We start from the raw sequence: 20,897 nt of genomic DNA on the forward strand, positions 1-20,897 counted from the left end.
CTTTTCACCTGTCTTTATGGAAAATGACATTAATCCAATTAAAATAATCATTTTTATTTTGTAGTATAGAACTTTTGACCAAAGCAATTTCTATTTGATATATCCAACTATTGATATATATCTGCAGGTAGTACTAGATACCTCTCTGTTGTTACTATGGTAAAGACTATTGAACAATTAAGAACATAAGGAACTGCTAAGAAAATGAGCAATGCAATCTAGCTTTAGGTTGGACATATATCATGTTCACAAAATATATAATATATGCAATATATAAAAACTAGATTAGAAAATAACCTGATGCTAATTATTAAATGTATGCAATTCATCTATAAAAAGAGGCATAAAAACTAATAGGAATGCTCATTGCATGTTCATGAAAAGTTTTGCAACCTAAACGTAGTATGCTTAAGAGCATACAGATAGGTAAATATATATAGAAATGTAATTGGGTATTTTAGAGTTTTTCAGTTTTTCTAATTTTAACAAGTATGAAATCAGTGGAATTTACTAATAAACAGCATAAATAGGATTGTATTGTCCATAAATTAAAAGGGGAATGAAATGAATTGTTTTTCAAAATTACTCAAAGAGAAAATCAACATGCAATTTGTTCAGAAATAAAACTTTTAGTACTTGGCAGCAAAACAATTTGAATAATGAATATATTTTAATGAGATTTATTTAGCTCTTAGCAATATATTCTGAATAAAACATTTGAAATAGCTGGAGATTTTTGTTGTAAGCTGTTACTTTTCAAAGCTATGTAACATGTAAAAATCTTTAGAATATAAAATATATCTTTAGCCCTTAAATGGTTTCACAAACAGGCTTTGCCATCGTTGTAGTTTCTATATGGTAGATTTAGATTTAGATTTAGATTTTATTGAACATTTATATGCCGCCCTTTTCCCTGAGGGGACTCAGGGCGGCTTACAACAATATATAACAATATATATATGGTAACTAGGGCCTCATTGTTAACTGTTTAATTTGCATGTATTTACATGTTTTTTTAGTTGGCAATTAGGGTCAGAGGCTAGAGGCTTTTGCCACCTACCACATGACAAATAATTTCTTATATGAAATATAAGAATTTAAGGCCAATCCTAAAGTGTGTATTACTACAGTGCCTTTGTCACAATGCTTTGGGTAAATGTTTGATGTTACTGTATACTAATAGGGAGCTATCATCTAAATGATCCAAATCTTCTTACTAGAAGCAGAAGTAGGTTATTTTATTGCACGCTAGAAAGAAAAGCTATAATTATTCAAGCATAAGGTCCCTTGGACAGCTGTCAAGGCCTCAGAAAGTGAAGAGTGGCAATACCTCTATAAACCTACCTACCCACCTAATCAATGGGATGGGTCTATTTGATGTAGTGCTTAAAGTGGTAGCTTAGACTATGAGCTCTAGGCCTCCTTTAGGCATGAAAGCCAGTTGGGTGATTTTGGGACCAGTAATTCAGCCCAACCCATCTCTCAGGGTTGTTGCTATGGGGAATATAAGAGATGGGAACATTTGGTATGTAGACTTCCTTGAGTTGACAAAAAAATGGCAGAATAAAAAGATAAAGTCCAAGGTGTTGTATAACTACTTTACTACTTGCTACTTACCATTTTAATCTCAGAATTGAAATGTAATGTTAAATTAATATATAGAATTAATCCTAGCAAGGGTATTGTGCTGGGATTGCCACCATTGATCAAATAACTGGCTTTAAGTGTTTATGTTTGGAATATAGTATTTGCCAAAGACTTTCTAAAGCATGGATGTCAAACTCACCATGTCATGTTGCTGTCACATGATGTATCACATTTTTTCTCTTCACGGAGCTGGGGGTCGAGGCCTGCATGTGACGCATCTGGCCCATGGGCCGCCAGTTTGACACCCCTGTTCTAGGTAATTAGGATACTCTACTCAGGAAGTGGGTTTTTAAATTTCATCCCATATCCTGGAGTGCCATAGACAATTGTTCCTTTGCCAAGGGCAGCGCAATGACTCAGCAGTTAAGATGCTGGGCTTGTCGGCTGGAAAGCCAAAAGCCCAGGTTTGAGACTTGAATGCCATGCAGTGGGTAAGCTCCTGCCTCACCCCAGCTCTGTTCAATCTAGCAGTCCGAATGCATGCAAATGTGAATAGATAAAGTGGTATCACTTTGGTGGGAAGGCAACAGCGTTCCATGATGTCATATCGGCCACATAACTATGAAAATGTCTTCAGATAGTGCTGGCTCAATGGCCTCAAAAGATGAGATGAGCAACACCCACATTGACTAGGGAGTAAAATCCACAGGGAGTCTTTTACCTTATGTTTGCCATGAATCTAGAAATCTAGGCGCTTCCTCAAGGTTGGCACCAATCTGCAGGATTTATTTATTTAGTTTATGGCAAATACGTTAAAAAGCACATCCCAATTATATGCTTAAATATGAAAATATTTATTCTATTTACAAATTCAAAGGTAAGATTATATAGTAAATGCATGATGGTGTAGCATACATACTATAAGATCTCTTGAATTCCCCTTATATGTGCTCATTGTCCCACAATATGTCACATTGGCCGCTATGTTCCAAAGACAAGAGCTTTTCCATTTAAGGAGTAGGCTAACATACCTGCCATGTTGAGTCCTAATCCTATTGAGGATTGACCAGGCCTTAAGGGGCAGATTGAATCCTTTTGCTTCAGCTGTAGAGCAGGAAATGTTGTGATACTCTGGAGGAGCAATAGAGGATCATTCTTGCATCCAGGCCTGAAGCAGATTGAAGTTGTTATTCAGAAAGTTTCTGGCTCTCCTGATAGGTGGATGTCTGGAAAAAAGCCTGTTGTTTATTAACATCAGTAATATCTGCATCGCTTGGCATGTGAGTGTTACTATTTTCTTGTACTCTTACAGAATTCCCTTTATGGTGGAGAAATATGACTCAAAACTGTTAACCAGAAAGTGGGAATAGATCATATTGTACCCACATAGCATGATTCACTCTGCAGGATGAAAGAAGTGTTCTTGTACTTATTCACTTAGCATTCTCATTGGCATTTATATAATTGTTGTAATACATTGTTACTTTAATTTTTATTTGTATATTTTTCGGTCCACACAACATTCAAAGCAGTTCAAATGTACAAGTTTCAAATTGTTTACATTTTGGGCTTTTATTTTGAAGATAACACATTGAAATGTTCTTTTAAAAGAAAACTGATTTATGCAATGGCATACAATTATTGTAGGCCCCAGTCCAAACTCATTTATTCAGAGAGCTTCCTTCTGTGTACATGCCTTAGAGCAGTTTTTTTTTGTTCTGGAAAAGGAAGTGTCTTGGAGAAAATAGCTGAAGAATAATAAATACTGTTAAGATTATGTAGAAAGACAGCCTTTGGTATATCCTAGTTATTCCAGTTTTTAATTTGATCAAAAAAAACCAGCCCCATTGTTGTACTTTTTGGTATATATATCATATCCCTCCCTTTGCCTAAGACCCAGAGCCCTCTTATCTGTGATAGCAAAAAGCAACAAAAACCAAACACAAACAACAAACAAAACACAACAGCAAACAGCAAAATATGTTCGTGGAGATCTGGACGATAGACATACTGTAGGATACATACTTCTGAGACTTAAGACCACTAAATATTGATGAATATAGTGCAGTCAAGAGTTGCTTAGATAAGGCTTATACCTAGGTAGGCGTTTGGTGTAGGTGCTACAGGCACTCAATGTATGTGTGTACATTATATATATATATATTATCTAAGCAACTCTTGACTGCACTAAATTCATCAATATTTAATGGTCTTAAGTCTTAAAAGTATGTATCCTACAGTATATCTATCGTCCAGATCTCCACGAACATATTTTGCTGTTTGCTGTTGTGTTTTGTTTGTCGTTTGTGTTTGGTTTTTGTTGCTTTTTGCTATCACAGATAAGAGGGCTCTGGGTCTTAGGCAAAGGGAGGGACACGAAGTTATTTTTTTAAACGTTTAAAAAATATTTTTAAAACAGGTTTCCAGCAGGTTAAATTAGAGGCGTTCGAGGCAGTCACTCCAGTATTACTTTCACGCTGTTGTCGAGAAATAAACACACCTATCGGTGGTGACTTGTTTATTTTCGGAGGAAAGGCAAAACTCGATCAACCTGAACTTCTCGGCCGCAGAGCGTAAGGGAGGAGCAGGGGAGAGGCGACACCGGCAAGCGAAAACTCACGGATCACGCGCGGTGGTGGGGGGGAGCTCCTGCGCTGTGGGGGAGAAAAGGCGGGGCTTGGAGAGAAGGGGCGGTGCTGGTCAGGGCCCAGGCCCGCCTCCTGGGTCGGGCCGCTGAGGGAACCGTGCAAATATTTCTGCCTCCACGGCGGGGAGAGAGAGAGAGAGTGCTGGGAGGCAGGCTTGGCTGTGCTCGGTCCCGTTGGGACAATAATGGACTAGGAAGCTAGTCAGAAAGAGAGCTTCCGTCCCCAGGACAAGCGTCGGAGATTCGCCACTTGGTTGTTGTTTTTCAGCCTTAAGAGGGGAAAAAAGTAGCCTGCTTGCTTATCCTGGTTGTTGAAGATGTCTGGAGGGAATACCCGAAGGAGAACTGGTTCCCCCTGGCACAGCAATTTATCTCGCCTTTTTACGAGAAGTTCTTCCAAGGAACAGGAAGACGAGAGCAAAGTAGCCCCTGAACTGCACTGCACACGAAGGTAGGGACGGGGCAAAGTTTGAAGGCAGGAGGGAGACTCTTCCTTCCTTTCTTCCTTCCTTCCTGGCTGGCTGGAGTAGGTTGGCTCTCGATCGATCTACCTCTCCTTCGCTCCTTTTTCTCTCTCCCTCCCTCTCCCCTTCACCTTCTCGCCATCCTTCTCCCCGCCCCACCCTTCAATACTTCTTTGGCATCACCCCTTCTTCGTTTTGGCTGAATTCGCCCCAAAACCCAGAGCCGCAAACTTGTCAAACGCCTGTTAGCCCTTGGCGCGAGCTCAGCCAGAGTCGTTTCGTGGAGGGCTTTGGAGAGCGTTATATGCATATAATGTCCCGCAAAATGGGAAGGTTTAAGGAAACTTTTTTGTTAAGCCCGGATAAATTGTCAAGGGCGAACGGTGGCCTTCTGTTTAAACAAAAAACTTTTTAAAGTGTTTGTTTTAAGCTTCAGACGCTAAGAGCATCTTCAGTATAAGTAGTCAAATTTCACATGGGGCAAGGCAGGTGAACTGTGTTTGTTGTCATTCAAGGAAAGGTTCTAGATCAGCGGTCACCAACTGGTGGTCCGCAGAAAAAATATTTGCATTTTTTATATTGCACTAAATACTATTTATCTTTTTTTTACAAAAATCATATTAGTGGTTTGCGGGATTTAAAATCATGAATTTAGTGGTCCCCGAGCTCCCAAAGGTTGGTGACCCCTGATCTAGATAGGGATTACTCTTTTAGGCTCTTTCGTTTCCTCCGGTTCATGCATTTAGCTAGTAAATAAAATTGGATCATTTAAGTTCAAATATTAGTTTCAAGCTTTTTTACATTTTGGGGAGTAATAGCCTTTGCCCTCGGAGAGCCTTTTGGCAAAACCTCTTCTGGGTTACAAAGGTATGGAAACTCCCAGAGATGCCTCTGATAATAAAAGCAACTGGTCTAGGAAGAGTGCCAGTGCATCTATTTCTCACATTTTATATTATATTCAGCATTTTATTATGAGCAGCCCCTGTGTGTATATGCACATTTCACATGGGTACTATATAAAATACAAGGTAAAAGTAAGTTAATAGATAGTGGTAATCTAAGCTAATGCTGTGGTGATTTAATATATCTTTTCTTAAAGTTTTTGTAAGTTAGGTAAAGTCTTTTCTCCCACTTCTGGTCAAAAGAGCTTCAGAACAAATCCAGTGAGGTTGAAACAGTCGGTTTTGAATTGCTTTCATGTGTGAAACATGTTACACAATTTGAAACATGTTCAAATTGTTTAATGACAATCTTACAATAATGGTCCAAAACTTAACAAACAAGATTGAATCCAGTAACAGTACTTATCAACATAATGCATTTCCCCCCTCCCCCATTCCTTTCCTTTCAGTACACCCTGAAATGGAAAAGGGAAAGAATGAGAGGAAATCCCATTGTAAGAGTGGGTTTTGGTCATATAATATATGGCAAAAACAAAAAGTTAAAATTATGTAGTGTTTTATTATGCGGCTTTATAATGTTTTATTTTCAAGATTATAATAATAAACTCTAGATAGTAAAAATAAACAGCCATATTTTAAAAAAATAGGTTTTCATTTCAAATTTTAGTGCATCACAGTTTTGATTGAAGCATTTCCATGTTGTATAATTTAGTAAATAAGAAATTGTGTGCCTTAAAGTTGGTTGTTTAAGGAACTGATGAGTTTCCTAGATAAACCATAATTGCAATCTAATTTTGTTTAAATTAAAGGTATAATTACTTCATTGAGATATATTTTTATTTTCAGTTTGGGCATTACAGGGAATTATACATGTTTTGGCATTTTGTTTTAGTTTTTACTTAAGCAATAATAATTAAGATATAACAGTATTATGGAATTTTTCTGATTATTCAATAAAGTAGACTGAAAATTATTTGATTAGAAAGCATCACTAAAATGCCAAAACTTATAATTCCCAGCAATGATGGTAGTAAACAAGGAGTAAGCTTGACAGAACTCAAATGCATGTTCATGGCTGAACCCATCTTATAGTACCGTGATGGCGAACCTATGGCACGCATGCCAGAGGTGGCACACAGAGTCCTTCCTATGGGCATGTGCACCATCACCAGTTGCTCTTCTGGTTTTCAGTGCATGCATGCGTTCCAGCCAGCTCATCTTCATACATGACAGAGCATCAGAAACCCAAAGATCAGGTGGCCAGCGGCCAGAGCACGCATGTGCACTGGCCAGCTGGTCTTTGGGTTTCCAGGGCTATGGCATGTGCACACGCGCATTCTGGTTTGGGTGCTCAGTGGCAAAAAGGTTCACCATCGTTGCTACAGTAATTAGAGTAGTGAAGCATCAACACTTCTTTGCCCTGGTTGTTTCAGCAGAATACCAGTCAGTGATGGCTTTTATGGTGATTCCATTCTGACTATTTTTTCCTTGACTTTTTGCTATCAGATTGCTTCAATGCACTTTAGCATAGACTCAACTTGAGCATATTTCATTAGGTGACTGGGACAATGTTTTGTGAAGACCTAGTTTGTGGATTCTGAGAAAATGGACAAGTTCTTTCCAATTTAAGTTCTTTCCAATTTGAGTTCTACAAAATGCAGACTGAATCATCTGCTACTTGATTTCTTTGGGTTGCCAAAAGCGATATCACTAGATACAAAAAGGTTTCTGTACAAAAAATACTTCTTTTAATAATTTGTTTGTACTGATTACCTTAAAGGAAACAATAGTGTAGCCATGTCTGAAGAAACCATCTCTTGATCCAACTGTATTGATCACTTCCACCTAGCCTCTCCTTCAGGCCTGGATGTGGGACAGAAAGTCTTGAGGATGATGTTTGTTGAGATTTGGAGAATGAGCATGAAGCCCTCTTGATCCCATTATACCTCTCAACATGGTATTCTCTTGTACCACCTATAAAGATTGGTTGAGTGGCGTTCCTTTTTCTCTGTTTTGAATAGATAATTCCATTCAGTAGCAATGGAGAATTTGCACTTGAGGTCTTCACCCATATTTTCAGACCTATCAGAGGCCTCTTTAAGATCAGTATTAAACTGCTGGAGGAGATCAGTTTTGGGTGATATATCAGCAATGAACGGATATCTGGCTGTTAATTTCTACTGTGGCTAATTGGATTGGATGGAACAAAATAAACTAAAACTAAATCCCAACAAGATGGAGTATCGTTCATTCAAAAAACATCTTGGCTTCTCATTGGGTCCTGTGCCAAGTCTGGATCTAGGTTGCACTCTATCTGAAGAGACATTAGGGTCACTTCACCTATGTAAGGCTTCTGCTTGATTAGCAGAAAGAAGCTATCACCAAGCCTTTGTCCAAATTTATTGTATGTGCTAGGAAAAACTTGGAATATGAGACATTGGCAAGAGTCACACATGCCCTCATTATCTTGAAATTGGACTACTGCAACACACTCTATCTAGAACTGCTTTTCTAGACTACCCGGAAACTAAATGGTATAGAATGCAGCAGTTGAGAGTTGCTTCAACAACATTACACCCGGATTAGAAGCACCACATTACTTACCAATATATTTCCAAGTGAGAGTCCATTTGCTGTGGTGGTAAAGGCACTGGACTAGAAACTGGGAGAGTATGAGTTCTAGTTTCACCTTAGGCACAAAGCCAACGTGGTGACCTTGGGCCACTTATATACTTGCAATCCTAGGAAAGAAACAATGTCAAACCACTTATGAAAAATCTTGCCAAGACAACTACATAGAGTTGTCTAGGCAGTCACCAGGAGTCAACAATGACTTGAAGACATACATATATACATACATGTATACATATGTACATACAAGCAATCTGCCAATTTAAAGTGCTGTTTTTGATCTATAAAACCATCCATGCTTTCGTTCCTTGATATCTTCTGAATTATCTTTTCCAAGCAGAAACTGAGCTCTGCGTACAAGTGTGTGTGTGTGTGTGTGTGTGTGTGTGTGTGTGTGTGTGTGTGTGTGTGTGTGTGAATGAGTGAGACCTTGGAAGGGGAAGAGATGCTGGCTAGGAAACAATCAAACAAAAGAGGGAGGATCCTCCAAAGGCGTAAAGGTCAAACAAAGAACTCTAAGGAGAATCCGCCCTAATCAAGCAATTTAAAAAGGCAACAGGAAGTTTGTACTTTGCAAGATTCTGTTACTGTAACTTTACAATACAATAAAGTAGAGTTAGATCATATGGTTGGGTTTCCTGTCTAATTTACCTGGGAGGGCTGATCCGGTGGTGCTTGGGGAGCTTGAGGTACATCCTGTCAAGAGATACAGAGATAGGTGGCCTCCATATTGTTGGTATTCATGAAGACAGTGAAATGCCTTTAATTAAGTATTTGTTTTTCTTATTGTTTTATTAGAATATTTTAATGCTTATGAACTATCCAGTCTTTTGAAGGATATAAGTCCTGTAATAAATAAGATGAGGTATGATAGCAGTAAACAAATTGTCAAATTAGAAAGCAGGCACCAATTAAATACCCATTGAAATCTTTAAAGTAATAGGAGCAGAGCTATTTAAAAAGCTGGGTCAACAAATATGAAACAAAACTGAAGCTGAAGGACTGGAAAGACTGGTGTATATGGTGTATATGCTATAACATATAATGGAAATTCAAAATAGAACACAAATTATTGAACCATCACATTCAAACAAGCAAAGTTTTACCAAAGACTTCATAACAAAAAAAAACCCAACCCAATAATGCAAAAGCATGAACTCAACAGGTAGGGTTGAGAAGGTTTCAGAAAAGGTAGTTTTTGAATAGTTAACTTGAGAGATAATACAACAAGCTCTGGATATGGAAGATGAAGGACAATTCTGAGGATGATGATAGCACTCATTAAAATAACAACTGTTGAGTTCCAATTTATAAAGGAAAATGGAGAAAGACAATAGAAATCCAGTATTTTTTACATGATTTTGAATTATGGGATGGGAAATTCTAGGGCCATCTTAGATTGTTTAAATTTTTAAGAAACCCCATGCTTTTTAGAGACAGACTCTCTACTTTCATATGTAGAAGCTGAGCTAAAGGCCTGAACTATAAGGCAAAACAAAAAGCAAAACATTGACAATACTATGCAAGTAGCTGTTCTCTTTATTTGTCACATCACTGCCAGCCAGTCCTAATTCTTCAAATGTTTTTAAATTTTGTATTTGATTTGCAGGTTGTCTTCATTTAGTGACTGCCTTGAATAGTGACTGTTCACAGTTATGAAAGTAAGGAAAAAGTAATTTTGTGACTATGCCCGCATTTACAACCTTTGTAACAACTTTCAGTCACATGTTCACCATTACACTCAGTAAGCATTGTCTCTGCCTAACAGGATTTTTGTTCCTCCATCCCACAGAGTGGAGACTTTGCCTGAACTAGCTATCTATTCCGGAGGTTCTTTGTAGAATGTCCCTAAACAGTAGTAATCACAAGTTGTTAACCTCAGCTCTGTGGCCTTAGAACCCTCCAACTAGTTCAGTATTATAACTGACACTGAAGGACCCTAAAATAAGTTACACACTTTTTTTTTGCTCCCCTCATAAGGAGCTCACTGGATCCTGTGCTAGCATATTCTTCTGGTCCGTATTCACTTTGTGTACGTGCTTATTCTCTTGTAATCCCTTCCTCTCCAATGAATGTAAATAAAAAGATTAATATTCTTCTTGCTAATTATCCCAGCACTGGACTTCTTTGATTAGACAAAAAAGTATTATCTACATTTATTCCTGCCTGGAAGCCTCTTACGTTTGTTTTTTTTGTTTTGTTTTTTTTTGCATAGGCACCAATACTTGTAAAAAGCTTGGGACTTAACATTTTTAATGATTAGACAGAATAGATTATACAAATAAAGTAATATAATGTAATTGAGTTCAAAATGTATTTGTAATAGCTGTGGGGAATTTTGGAAGCCAATTCTTTATAATTTTCCTTTTCTATTCTTTATTCTTGTCTTGTCTTGCACTTTTTGTTTCTTGGGGTTTTATTCTTTTTCCTTTCTTACTTTCTAGTAGTTTGTGTTAGCTTTTACCTTCTTGTTTAAAAGTTTTAATATACATTATATTGAAAATTACCCTATACTCAGTGAGTTTTATTTAAGCTTAAATTAAAGCTATATTGCTATCCAATATCAGTCTTGGAATGACAGTATCTTTATATAGCCTGAAAATGTTGGAACCTATTTTGAGAACCCTTATCTTCCTGTGTGACTCCAAACTTAGCCAATTTTATTGCCAAAACTAATATATTTACTTTCTCGCCAGTACTACTTCCTTTTGTTTTACAAATATTGGTGCCTAATGCTGCAAATAAACTTTGTATACATAATGTGAGTGGATAGCTTATTAAAGGAGGATAGTTTTTTTTCCCTAACACTTCCAGAAGATTTTTTTAAATAAAGAACAGAGATGGGAAAATAAACTTGGTATGATGCTTGGATGAGTTTTGACGATTTAACAGTATATTAATATATAGATTTTACAGAGAAAGAAAATGTTTTCATATTATGGGATCCTATTTTTCAGAGTATAAATCACACTTCCCATCCCCTAAAAGAGGGTGAAAATTTTATACACTGAATGTAGACCCATCCACCCACTGGCCCCCATCCTTTCGCCATTTTTGGGCTCTGCGCATCGTGTTTTAGACCTGCTCCAGGCTGCAGGTATTGCCACAGATCATCACTGTCTCCATGCCTCATGTTTTTGGCCTCTGTGCCTTGAATTTTCAGTATTTTCCGTTCAAGGTTGTGGGGATCGCCAGAGCACATCGCCACCAATCGCCACCTCCATGGATTACATGTTTGGCCTCTGTGCATCGCGTTTTCAGCATCTGCACACCCCATTTTTGGACTCTGCATGATGCATTTTCTGGCGGTTCTAGCAGGCTTGCCGCCACTGCCAATCCCCGCTGCCTTGAACTGCCTGAAAATGTGACACGCAGAGGCCAGCCTGGAATAGCTGCTGCCTGGTAAGACCTGTTCCATGCTATGCCTGCTGTCCTCACCGGAGCTGCCTGAGTAGATCAGAGAGCCGAGGTGGCACAGTGGTTAAATGCAGCACTGCAGGCTACTTCAGCTGACTGCAGTTCTGCAGTTTGGCTGTTCAAATCTCACCGGCTCAGGGTTGACTCAGCCTTCCATCCTTCCGAAGTGGGTAAAATGAGGACCCGGATTGTTGTTGGGGGCAATATGCTGACTCTGTAAACCACTTAGAGAGGGTTGAAAGCTCTATGAAGCGGTATATAAGTCTAACTGCTATTGCTATTACTATAGCTGCATGTTTGAAGCTACATTTCAGCCCCAAATAGGGGCACGCACTCATAACTAGTGAACCAGTTGTTAACGTTCACCTTTGGGAACAGCTGGTTGGGGATATTCTGGGAGGCTGATCCACCCGCCAGTCAGCTGCTCAAGCTGAATCAGCCTGCAATAATGTGCTGAAACTGACCAGGGTGTTTGCTAAGGACACTAGCCAGATGAATACCGATAGATGCTGGCAGGCAGAGGCAGAAGCTTTTTTTTTCTTATTTTCCTCCCCCAAAACTAATCTGCGTCTTATACTCCACAGCATCTTATACTCTGAAAAATACGGTAATCTCTAATGATTTGAGGTGTTTTATTTATTTAGATGTAGCCAGTATGGTGTCTGTACTTTATGAGAATTGTGTGATAGGTATACTAATAAACACTGTATTTTCTCTATTTTTGCCATACCAGTTTGAACAGGGTGGCACTCCTATTATGTATTTCCATAACAGTGATACACATTTTTAAAAGTAAAGTATTAATAAAGATCAAGTGGTTTGTAATCTTCTTTTCCGTCCAATGTCTTGAGGCTGAATATATTTCCCATTTTGGAGTTTATTAGGAAAAATGTCTAGAGAAAGAATTAGCAAATGGCAGAAGATTAAGTACTCCCTCTCATCTGTTGCTTTTTCTCTGCAATCTTTCCCTCAGCAGTAGTATTATATTATGTAAATTTTCATCAAAATCTTGTTTGAGCTCATCTTTTCTGTTTCAGTAGATGAACCCAAGTTCCAAACACTATCTTTAGACCTATTCTTTTGAATCTTTCTTCTTGCATCAATTACTAGCTTGGTATAATTATACCAAGTGTTGCACAATTTTTTCTACTGCTTAAAACCTCTATTCTTACCTTAGCATGCAGCCTTTCAACCTTCTTTTTTTTACTTCTATTTTTTCCCTAAAAATAAGTAGTCTTCTAAAGTACTTTGACAAAGTAAACCATAGCCTACACTTTGGGAAGATGGAAAAATGTGCAATAGTCACATCACCACTAGACAGATTGGTAACTGGCGGTAACCTCACTCAGTGTATTGGAATGGAATTTAATGGAACTACATTGACATGGAGGGAAGCATGTGGTGGGGTAGCACATGGTTATTTCTTAGGCCCTATGCTCTTCAATGTCTTTATAAATATTTAGATGAAGGGATAGAAGGGGAACTTATCAAATTTACATTTGATAAGTTGGGGGTAGTAGCCCAACACTTTAGAAGATAGACTCAAGATCCAGAAGAATCTTGACAGACTTGAACATTTGACCCTATCCAATAAAATACAGTTCAATTGTGAGAAAAGTAAGGCCTTACACTTAGACAAGAAAACTTAAGTGCACAGATACAGAATAAGTGGTACCTAGGTCAACAACAGTATTTGAAAGAGATCTAGGCATCCTAGTGGACAATCACATAAGTATAAACCAGCAGTGTGTTGCAACTGCCAAAAAGGCCAATACAGACTGTATGAACAGAGGGATAGCATCAAGACAACAAGAAGTGATTGTACCATTTTACACTGTACTGGAATATGTTTATAGTTTATAGTTTATTTATTTGTATGCCGCCCTTTTCCCTGAGGGGACTCAGGGCGGCTCACAAGTTAGGGGAAGGGGAGGACAAAACAAGTTATGAACATAAAACAATACATTGTTAAAAGAGAACACAACAATCATACCATTCGGGTGGGGTGCATATGTGTACAGTTCTGGCTGCCCCAATACCAAAAAATAAAATTGAGATCCTGAAAAGTATCTCCTGGGGTTGTAAGTGCTCAATCACTGGAGACTTTTTTAAAAAATAGAGTGGATAGCCATTTAACCTGGATGGTATCGGGTCTTCTGCTTAAGCAGGAATTGGACTAGAAGGCCTATAAGGTAGTGTCCAATTCTATTACTTGAAAGTAGGGGGAAAAGTGGCTACTATTCAACCAAAATATATTTTATCTACATGATGGGGAAAAACCTTTGAAAATGTTGTGCCAAATCTTCACAAATATACATCTATCCAAAAAGGCTTGAAAGAGTATTGTTTCACCTGCAACAGTATCTTATAGGAAGACCTCCCGAAAATTATCTGTAAATTGGAGCAATTGTTTATGTGTTTAGAATAGAAGAAGATGTTGGAAAAGAAAAAATGGATTGGAGATGCTAACTAATAAAGTACATGACTGTAGGTATAGCTGTTGAAAGTATTATGGCCTTTGAAGATGAGATAGGAAATGCAGGGCTTATCTGCATGCTAAAACTGTTGTGTCTGTTTATAACGTTCAATTGGCCGAATAAATCATCAGAGGGCAACAACAAGGTATTTCAAATGGGATTACTTACAGAATGCATCCAAAATCCAGGACCCGTTACTTCTGAGGGTTCAGATTTGGAAATGTGGGCATTTCAGCACTGCCACGATCAGCTGCAGCCTCATGATAATCATTTCTAGTGCTCCCTGAGAGTGTCCCACAAGTCTGGGGAAATTAGCAGAAATTCTAAACTCAGTCATGACTGCTGACATTCCCTGCCAACTTCCCACAACCAAATTCAGTGAGGAAGCTGGCAGGAGTTACAAGTTCAAGGCCAGCAGACACGTAAGTCACTGCTACTGAGTGAGGGAGCGAGCAAAGGAGCATGCAAGAGGTGAGATGAACATTGAGAAGGGTACAGAAATGCACAAGAGATATATCACAAATCAGAGAGGGTATGGTGAGGGTCAGGAAGGGTATGTGAGTGGCCAGTGAAGTGAGAGCACAGAGGGACTAGTGTGGGTGGAAGAGGCTTAGCTGAACAACTTGACAGTTTCCCTCCCAGCTTCCCCATTAATTTTCTCCCTGCAAGCTTTCCACAAGTAAAATCAGTGGAGAAACAGGAAGGAAATCAGAAATTTCTTCTTCCTACTCTCACTGATTTTTTGTTAGTATGTGGTCATTCTGCTTATCTGTTTAGGTAAATAAATATCTCTGAAATGAGGACCAAGCTGAAATGACCCATGATGAGCCAGCTAAAGTGAGGACCCAACAGATCAGCCGTTTTCTAGTCCCCACTACTCCTGTAGTGACACATAAATGGGACAATGGAGGTTCTCCATTTCAAATAACAAGAACAAGAGGAAAAGGAATAAAAACAGTCCAGGACCTCATGTTCCTTCCTTAGTTTCCCCGGGACACCTCCTTTATGGTAGTAGCCTAAGTATATTTTCCTACTAGGTGTAAGAAACATTGCATTTTATGGAAGTTAATATAGTTATGTCTCCTGATGTCTACAAGCTTGTTTTTACTGTTGGAATGTACTTTGTGTTGTGTTGTCCCTTAACACTTTATCCACAGCATATATAACAATATGTTTTTATAATCTTATGCAAGAGAATGAGTTGGGTGTACATGCATTCAAATGGAAGATCAATTTATTTTAGAAATGAAGAACCTTACTTTTACAATTGGTTATAATTGCCGGTCCTTAATAAAATAAATATTATTTAAAATAGTTTTTCTTTTTCTGGCCATATTTTAAACTCCAGGCTAAGTTTGTATGTTTGCTATTGTTTGTATTAAGTGTGGCATGTGTAGTATGAAAGTTATCTGTGTGGAATATATGTCTTCCTTCTTAAAAAGCCATTCAACTATTGTTGTAGACAGCTACTACAATATGGTCTATGTGGAACTGCCTTTGAAGATCATCTAGAAACTACAACTGGTCCAGAATGCAGTGGCTCTCACAGTGTTTGGCATCCCTAGGTTTGCCAACATTATACTTTCGAGGTGTGAGAGGCCTTGGGCTTCTAGTTTTGTTCCATTGTTCCATATAATCTTAGCATGGGGCCAGGTTATTTGTGAAATTATTTCCCTGACAGTATATTCCCATTCCATCAATAAACACACTCCAGATCCCCTAAATGTTGTGGGACCTAGCACCCTTTTTCCTTAGCAGTCCCTGTCCTATAGAACATCTTCCCCTTGAGACCTAATAGGCTCTCCTCTCTTTGAGTAGGCTATAGAGAACTAGTTTGTCATCCAAGTATTGGAATAGGGTGAGGTTAAGACTGTTTGACTGCATTGCGGGGGGGGGGGGGTGTTGGTTTTGTACTGCTACTGTGTGGAACCTACAATTGTGTTTCTTAAAATGGATGGCTATAGAAGTATCTTAAATAAACAAAAGTAATAACTCTAGTATTTTTCTTTTATGATGGAAGATTTTGGTTTTAAAACTGTTTTTGTTTTGGAGGAAATTTGAATGAAATACTTGGAGCTTAACTGAAATCTAGCATATAATTTGTTTTCACTTAATTTGATATTGCATATTTTATACAGTCTAGTTTCCCAAAATACTTTTTGGTCCTAACCTACTGAAATATAAATGGTATATTGAGAAATATAACACAAAGTTACTCCGAAGTAGACAAATTTGTGTTGATTTCCTCTGATGTTGATGCTGTTAATTTAGCTTATTCAACACTTAACCATGTTTGAACTTAAATGTTATCTGAGTCTTCTACTGTATTAAGTCTTTTAATTCAACTCATTCTTTACTAATTATTCAAATTCTAAATTGTTAACCATTTAAATTGGAAATTAGTTGAGCTAATATCATTTCAACTGAGCAAGAACAAACTTCTCATGTGTCTGTCTCTATGACTATAAAAGCAAGAGACTCTTAGGAATGATATTTATTATACCAAATTTGAAATAAATTTAAATTTAAAATAAAGAGATATTTAAATTTTATATAATTTAAATACGTGATTTATATACGCAAAAAATAAATTTCTTCCAATTTAGGATTAAATTATTGGGAAATTTATTATTACTTATAATTTTATTCTATACCAGACATCCAGTATCATTGGATATTAGATAGCATTCAAATCTAATCAATAAGCAAAAAACTTTGCAAGGCAGTTACAATTATAGCTACCATTATGTAAGGATAAGGGACAAAATTCTAGATTAAACAGATGGTAACCTTAAGATAAAAATCAAATTAACTGACTAGTTTTAAAAATATACTACAGAAGAGTTGTGTTAAAAATAGGAAAAAATATTGGAGTTTAAAAAATGAACTTGGAAAGTTTATGACAATAAAGGAAATGCTTTGATCAGGTTTAGAAAAGCTGTCTAAACACAAGAAATGCCAAGATGACAGAAAGCAAGCAGGCAAAATAAATGTGTTTGGTTTCTGCACTTTCTTTAAAAATGCTTTTGGACTTTCAAATAGGTTACATCTCTTTCTCTCTTTTTCAGTGTTGAAATTAAGGAAGATGAATCTACGGATGTGATTTCTCCAAGAAAAGAAAGCAGTCCTCTTCCAGAATTATTAAAGGTCTTTCTATTTATTATTATAATAGGAACCAGACTTATGTCTTATTCTTCGTAAAAACTATCAGTTTATTTTTGTATGGGTTTTCCTGTATTGCTGTCTGTTTCATTATATGCAGAATATGTTGTCCTGAAATACTTTGTGTGTATGTGTGTGTGTATTCATATGTGATTGTGAGAGTAGAAATTGTAAATAATGACATTAGATCCGTTATCAAAAATTACAGTGATCATTTTATGACAAATTGAAGATCTCTGGCTTTGTTATCTTTTAGTTGTAGATAGTTTTTAATTAAATAATAATTGCCATCAATAATGGCATGAAATGTTAAATTAAAAGCAAGAAAATAGATACAATTCAAGCATAAACGTAATTAATATATATTATGCCAGCAGTTCCAATTCTAGCTTTTCAAAACTAAATATTTTAATGAGATAAGAAAAATATAACATGCCTATACAGTGTACATGTTTCAGTAGAGCATTGTGGCATCTGTGAAACAAAAGATTTTTCTGTACTCTATCTTGCCTATACCTTATATATAATGTAATGCTTGTAATGATAATTACTTAGACAGTGAAATGCCTTTTGAATTATTATTTATTTATTTATAGAATTTAAATTTCTCAGAATCACAATATGCCCATGTTGACTTCTAATATACAGCACAATAAAAACCATCAGAACATCAACAGATTCATATGTTTTCTGGCTTCATCTCCAATCAGTTCCCAAAATTTGGGATTTTATAAAGATTAAAAAAACTCTCCACAGGTAACTAAGGCAAAATTCCCTGCTAGGAGTAAGGGGAAAAGAAAGACACTATGTGAGAGACATTAAGGAAAAATTCTGCATAAAAGAATAATGGTCTGAAGAATTAGTGAAATAGACACATCTTATATAAGCAATAGTCAGATATACTGCCCATAGGTAAGAAGAAAGAGAAAAAGATACTGGCTTTTTAAAAATAGGCTTTCTTGGGGAAGAAGCCTGGCAGACATGCCACTTTAATCATTCCTGGGGGAGGGGGAGATTTATTAACTAAAAATAGCTGCTAATGCTGCAACTGTTTATTTTTATGTAATGCTATTACATCCATTACATATGAAGAACATATATTTCAAAAAATAAAATGCAGATCTCATAGTGAAGATTCTTTTTCATGTAACTTTTAGTAAAAGAGCTAGTTTTCTGCCTTTATAGAATCAGTGTTATGCATACTTAGCAATGCTCAATGTACTGTAGATTTAGATAATATTATGTATGCCCTGAATAAAGCACTGGCATTAAAATTGTACATTAATGTATTCCAGTACACTTAATGAGAGCCAGTATGCTTAAGCAGAAAGAGCTCTGGCTTTAGATTGGGAAGACCCTCATCTTCATCTCTTAAGAAACTGGCATGCCCTTATTAATTCTCTTATAGGAACAATACAATGAAAAGAACTGACTATGTGCTTACCTTATGCTTCCTATACTTTCATAGGAAAGACAGGATACAAATCTAGTTCCTCTTCAACAATTGATAAAATAATGTTTCTTTCCTTGTAGGTTTCAGTCTGTAAAAATACGGATTTCTGTACAGAAGGCTTGAATAGATCTACCACTCAAGAGGAATTAAAGAAAGCAAAAAGTCTTCCTAGTTTGATTCATGAAAGCAAGGCAAACAATAACAATAAACGGTCTAAAGAAGGATTTTTGCAATATCTTGGGAGTTTATTTGGTATTTCTTCTAAATCATCATACAAAGAAAAAGAACCTTCTAATTTTGAAGATGGACATTGCAAAACTAAAAAAGGCTTTTCAGATCAAGATAGCCATCAAGACAAAGGAGATACTGAGCATCTCAAATCAAATATACTTGTCATTTCAAATTTTGGAACTGAACAGAAAATATCAAGCAAAGATGAAGACAGTAATTTAAGAATTAAATCTAGTCCACAACATTTACAGGAACCTCAGGATCAATCTGCTGAAACAGCCAAGTGAGTTCAAATATAGTATCTAAATATATTTTTAATTTGATCTCATAGGATCATAAAATTTTTCTTCAATGTTATTCATATTGAACAATTCATAATGTATATAAAATAGTTCTCATCCTGTATGGTCCATTTTTTAAAGATTCATCAGTGAGAGAGTCCTGCAAAAGATATAGTCTTATATATATAAAGTTTGAATTTACAAAATTAAAAACAAAGAATGAGGAGAGATTATAAACATTTTACATATTCTTTATCAGTTGAATCTAATAACGAAGGAGGTATCAAAAAATAAAAAGATGGTTAATTTGTAAAAATTATATGCCACTCATTTTAATGACATTATCAGGCAAATTGTAGAAACAGTAATACAAGAAAAAAATGAAGTAAGCATATAGCAGAACTAGCTTTAGTGAAGGCGAATCACATAAATTCGGCAGAGATAAATACTACTATCTGGTTTAGTCACTGTAAAAAGCAAAATGCTGGACTAATATGGTCTTTTTATCCTGAAGCTGGAAATTAATACCTACACAAATGTTTGTTTCTTTATGCATTTAGTGAGTCTTGACTCTTACATACTACATCAGCAAATTCATAACCGTTTTTAGGGAACAATTTTGGAAATGATTTGCCCTTGCCACTTTAGAGCTAAGAAAAAATAACTGGCCCAGGACAACTGCTAAAATTTAGGCAAGGCTAAAACTCAGATCTTCTCAATCTTAGTCCAGTATATTAATCTTTAGAGCAAACTGTGTTTCATAGGTAGGTTTACACAAACGCAGCTACTTCTGCAACATCACTTACTATTGCAAAACAGAGTTTCCCATTTACAGGAAACAAAAAAGCATCTTCGTAACAGCAGGAACATGAGAGAACATGAAAACAGAATGGTTATTCAGTAGAAAATCACTCTACAGAGATTGGAACATATTTGATCATGTCCAGGGTCACTCTTTTATGTTTCACAAACATGGACCCTGGATATGAGCATAGCTTTCCATGGAGTTTTCTTCATGTATGCCTTTTGCATAAGGAAAATGTGTAGAGAAATGTGAGTGGCTTGTTTTATGCAGATAGATTCACAGTTTATTACAGTTTAGAAAATGCAGTACAGTGTTTTGAATGACCAGTTTTGAATATCTTTCAGATCTGTCTCTTTTGTGCTTTCAAGTAGTGCTCACTTAATGACAATAATTGGGATTGGAATTTCTGTGACTCAGTAATGGGATCATAAGCATGACATCTCATGCCCACATCATTTAGCAATGGCAATCCTAGCCATTGGTGTCATTAAACAAAGATTACCGGTCATTAAATGAAGACATTCTCACAACTTCCTGCCAGAGTCCAATAAGCAAACTCAGTGGGGAAGCCAGTAGGAAGTTGCAAGTCCAGGTAGTTTGTAAACATGTGAGTGGGTAAGTGATTGTTGTAGCATGGGCGCAACAAGGCTGGGAGTAGTTCTAGGGGAGGAAGAAGCACAAAGGCCTCCTGTGACACAGCATCAGCATGCTAAACCATGGGTGATTTTTGCCAGGTGAGGGAGCGTGTGCACAAGGGTGATTTGGCTATGGTTGACTACTGCCAAACAAGAGAGGATGTGGCCAAGAGGATGGCCACTGCCAGAAGGGAAGTACACTATA

The 20,897-nt window shown here is 36.9% G+C and overlaps 1 protein-coding gene and 1 long non-coding RNA gene across 3 annotated transcripts in view; one reads left to right on the forward strand and one right to left on the reverse strand.

The window, feature by feature from the left end:
• Window positions 1-2,626: 2,626 nt before the first annotated feature.
• On the reverse strand, window positions 2,627-18,869 carry LOC148044369 (uncharacterized). Its single transcript, XR_015697487.1, has 5 exons — window positions 18,732-18,869; window positions 14,294-14,427; window positions 8,883-9,077; window positions 8,205-8,341; window positions 2,627-2,813 (listed from the first exon to the last, which is right to left on the reverse strand). It is a non-coding gene; the product is annotated as an uncharacterized LOC148044369 (long non-coding RNA).
• CRYBG3 (crystallin beta-gamma domain containing 3) overlaps window positions 4,248-20,897 on the forward strand; it is a 63,138-nt gene continuing 46,488 nt past the window's right edge. Inside the window, exons 1-3 of one of the 2 annotated variants that reach the window (XM_087721469.1) lie at window positions 4,248-4,685; window positions 17,194-17,272; window positions 18,821-19,254. In XM_087721469.1, coding sequence (XP_087577595.1) covers window positions 4,552-4,685; window positions 17,194-17,272; window positions 18,821-19,254 — 647 coding nt within the window. In that variant the 5' untranslated portion in view covers window positions 4,248-4,551. The remainder of the gene's footprint in view (window positions 4,686-17,193; window positions 17,273-18,820; window positions 19,255-20,897) is intronic. The other variant, XM_087721468.1, reaches the window with a different exon arrangement.

Source organism: Thamnophis sirtalis, unplaced genomic scaffold (assembly GCF_051295495.1).
Source record: "Thamnophis sirtalis isolate CommonGarterSnake01/CBP01778 unplaced genomic scaffold, rThaSir2_p1.2 scaffold_8, whole genome shotgun sequence".
Classification (NCBI taxonomy): Eukaryota; Metazoa; Chordata; class Lepidosauria; order Squamata; family Natricidae; genus Thamnophis; species Thamnophis sirtalis.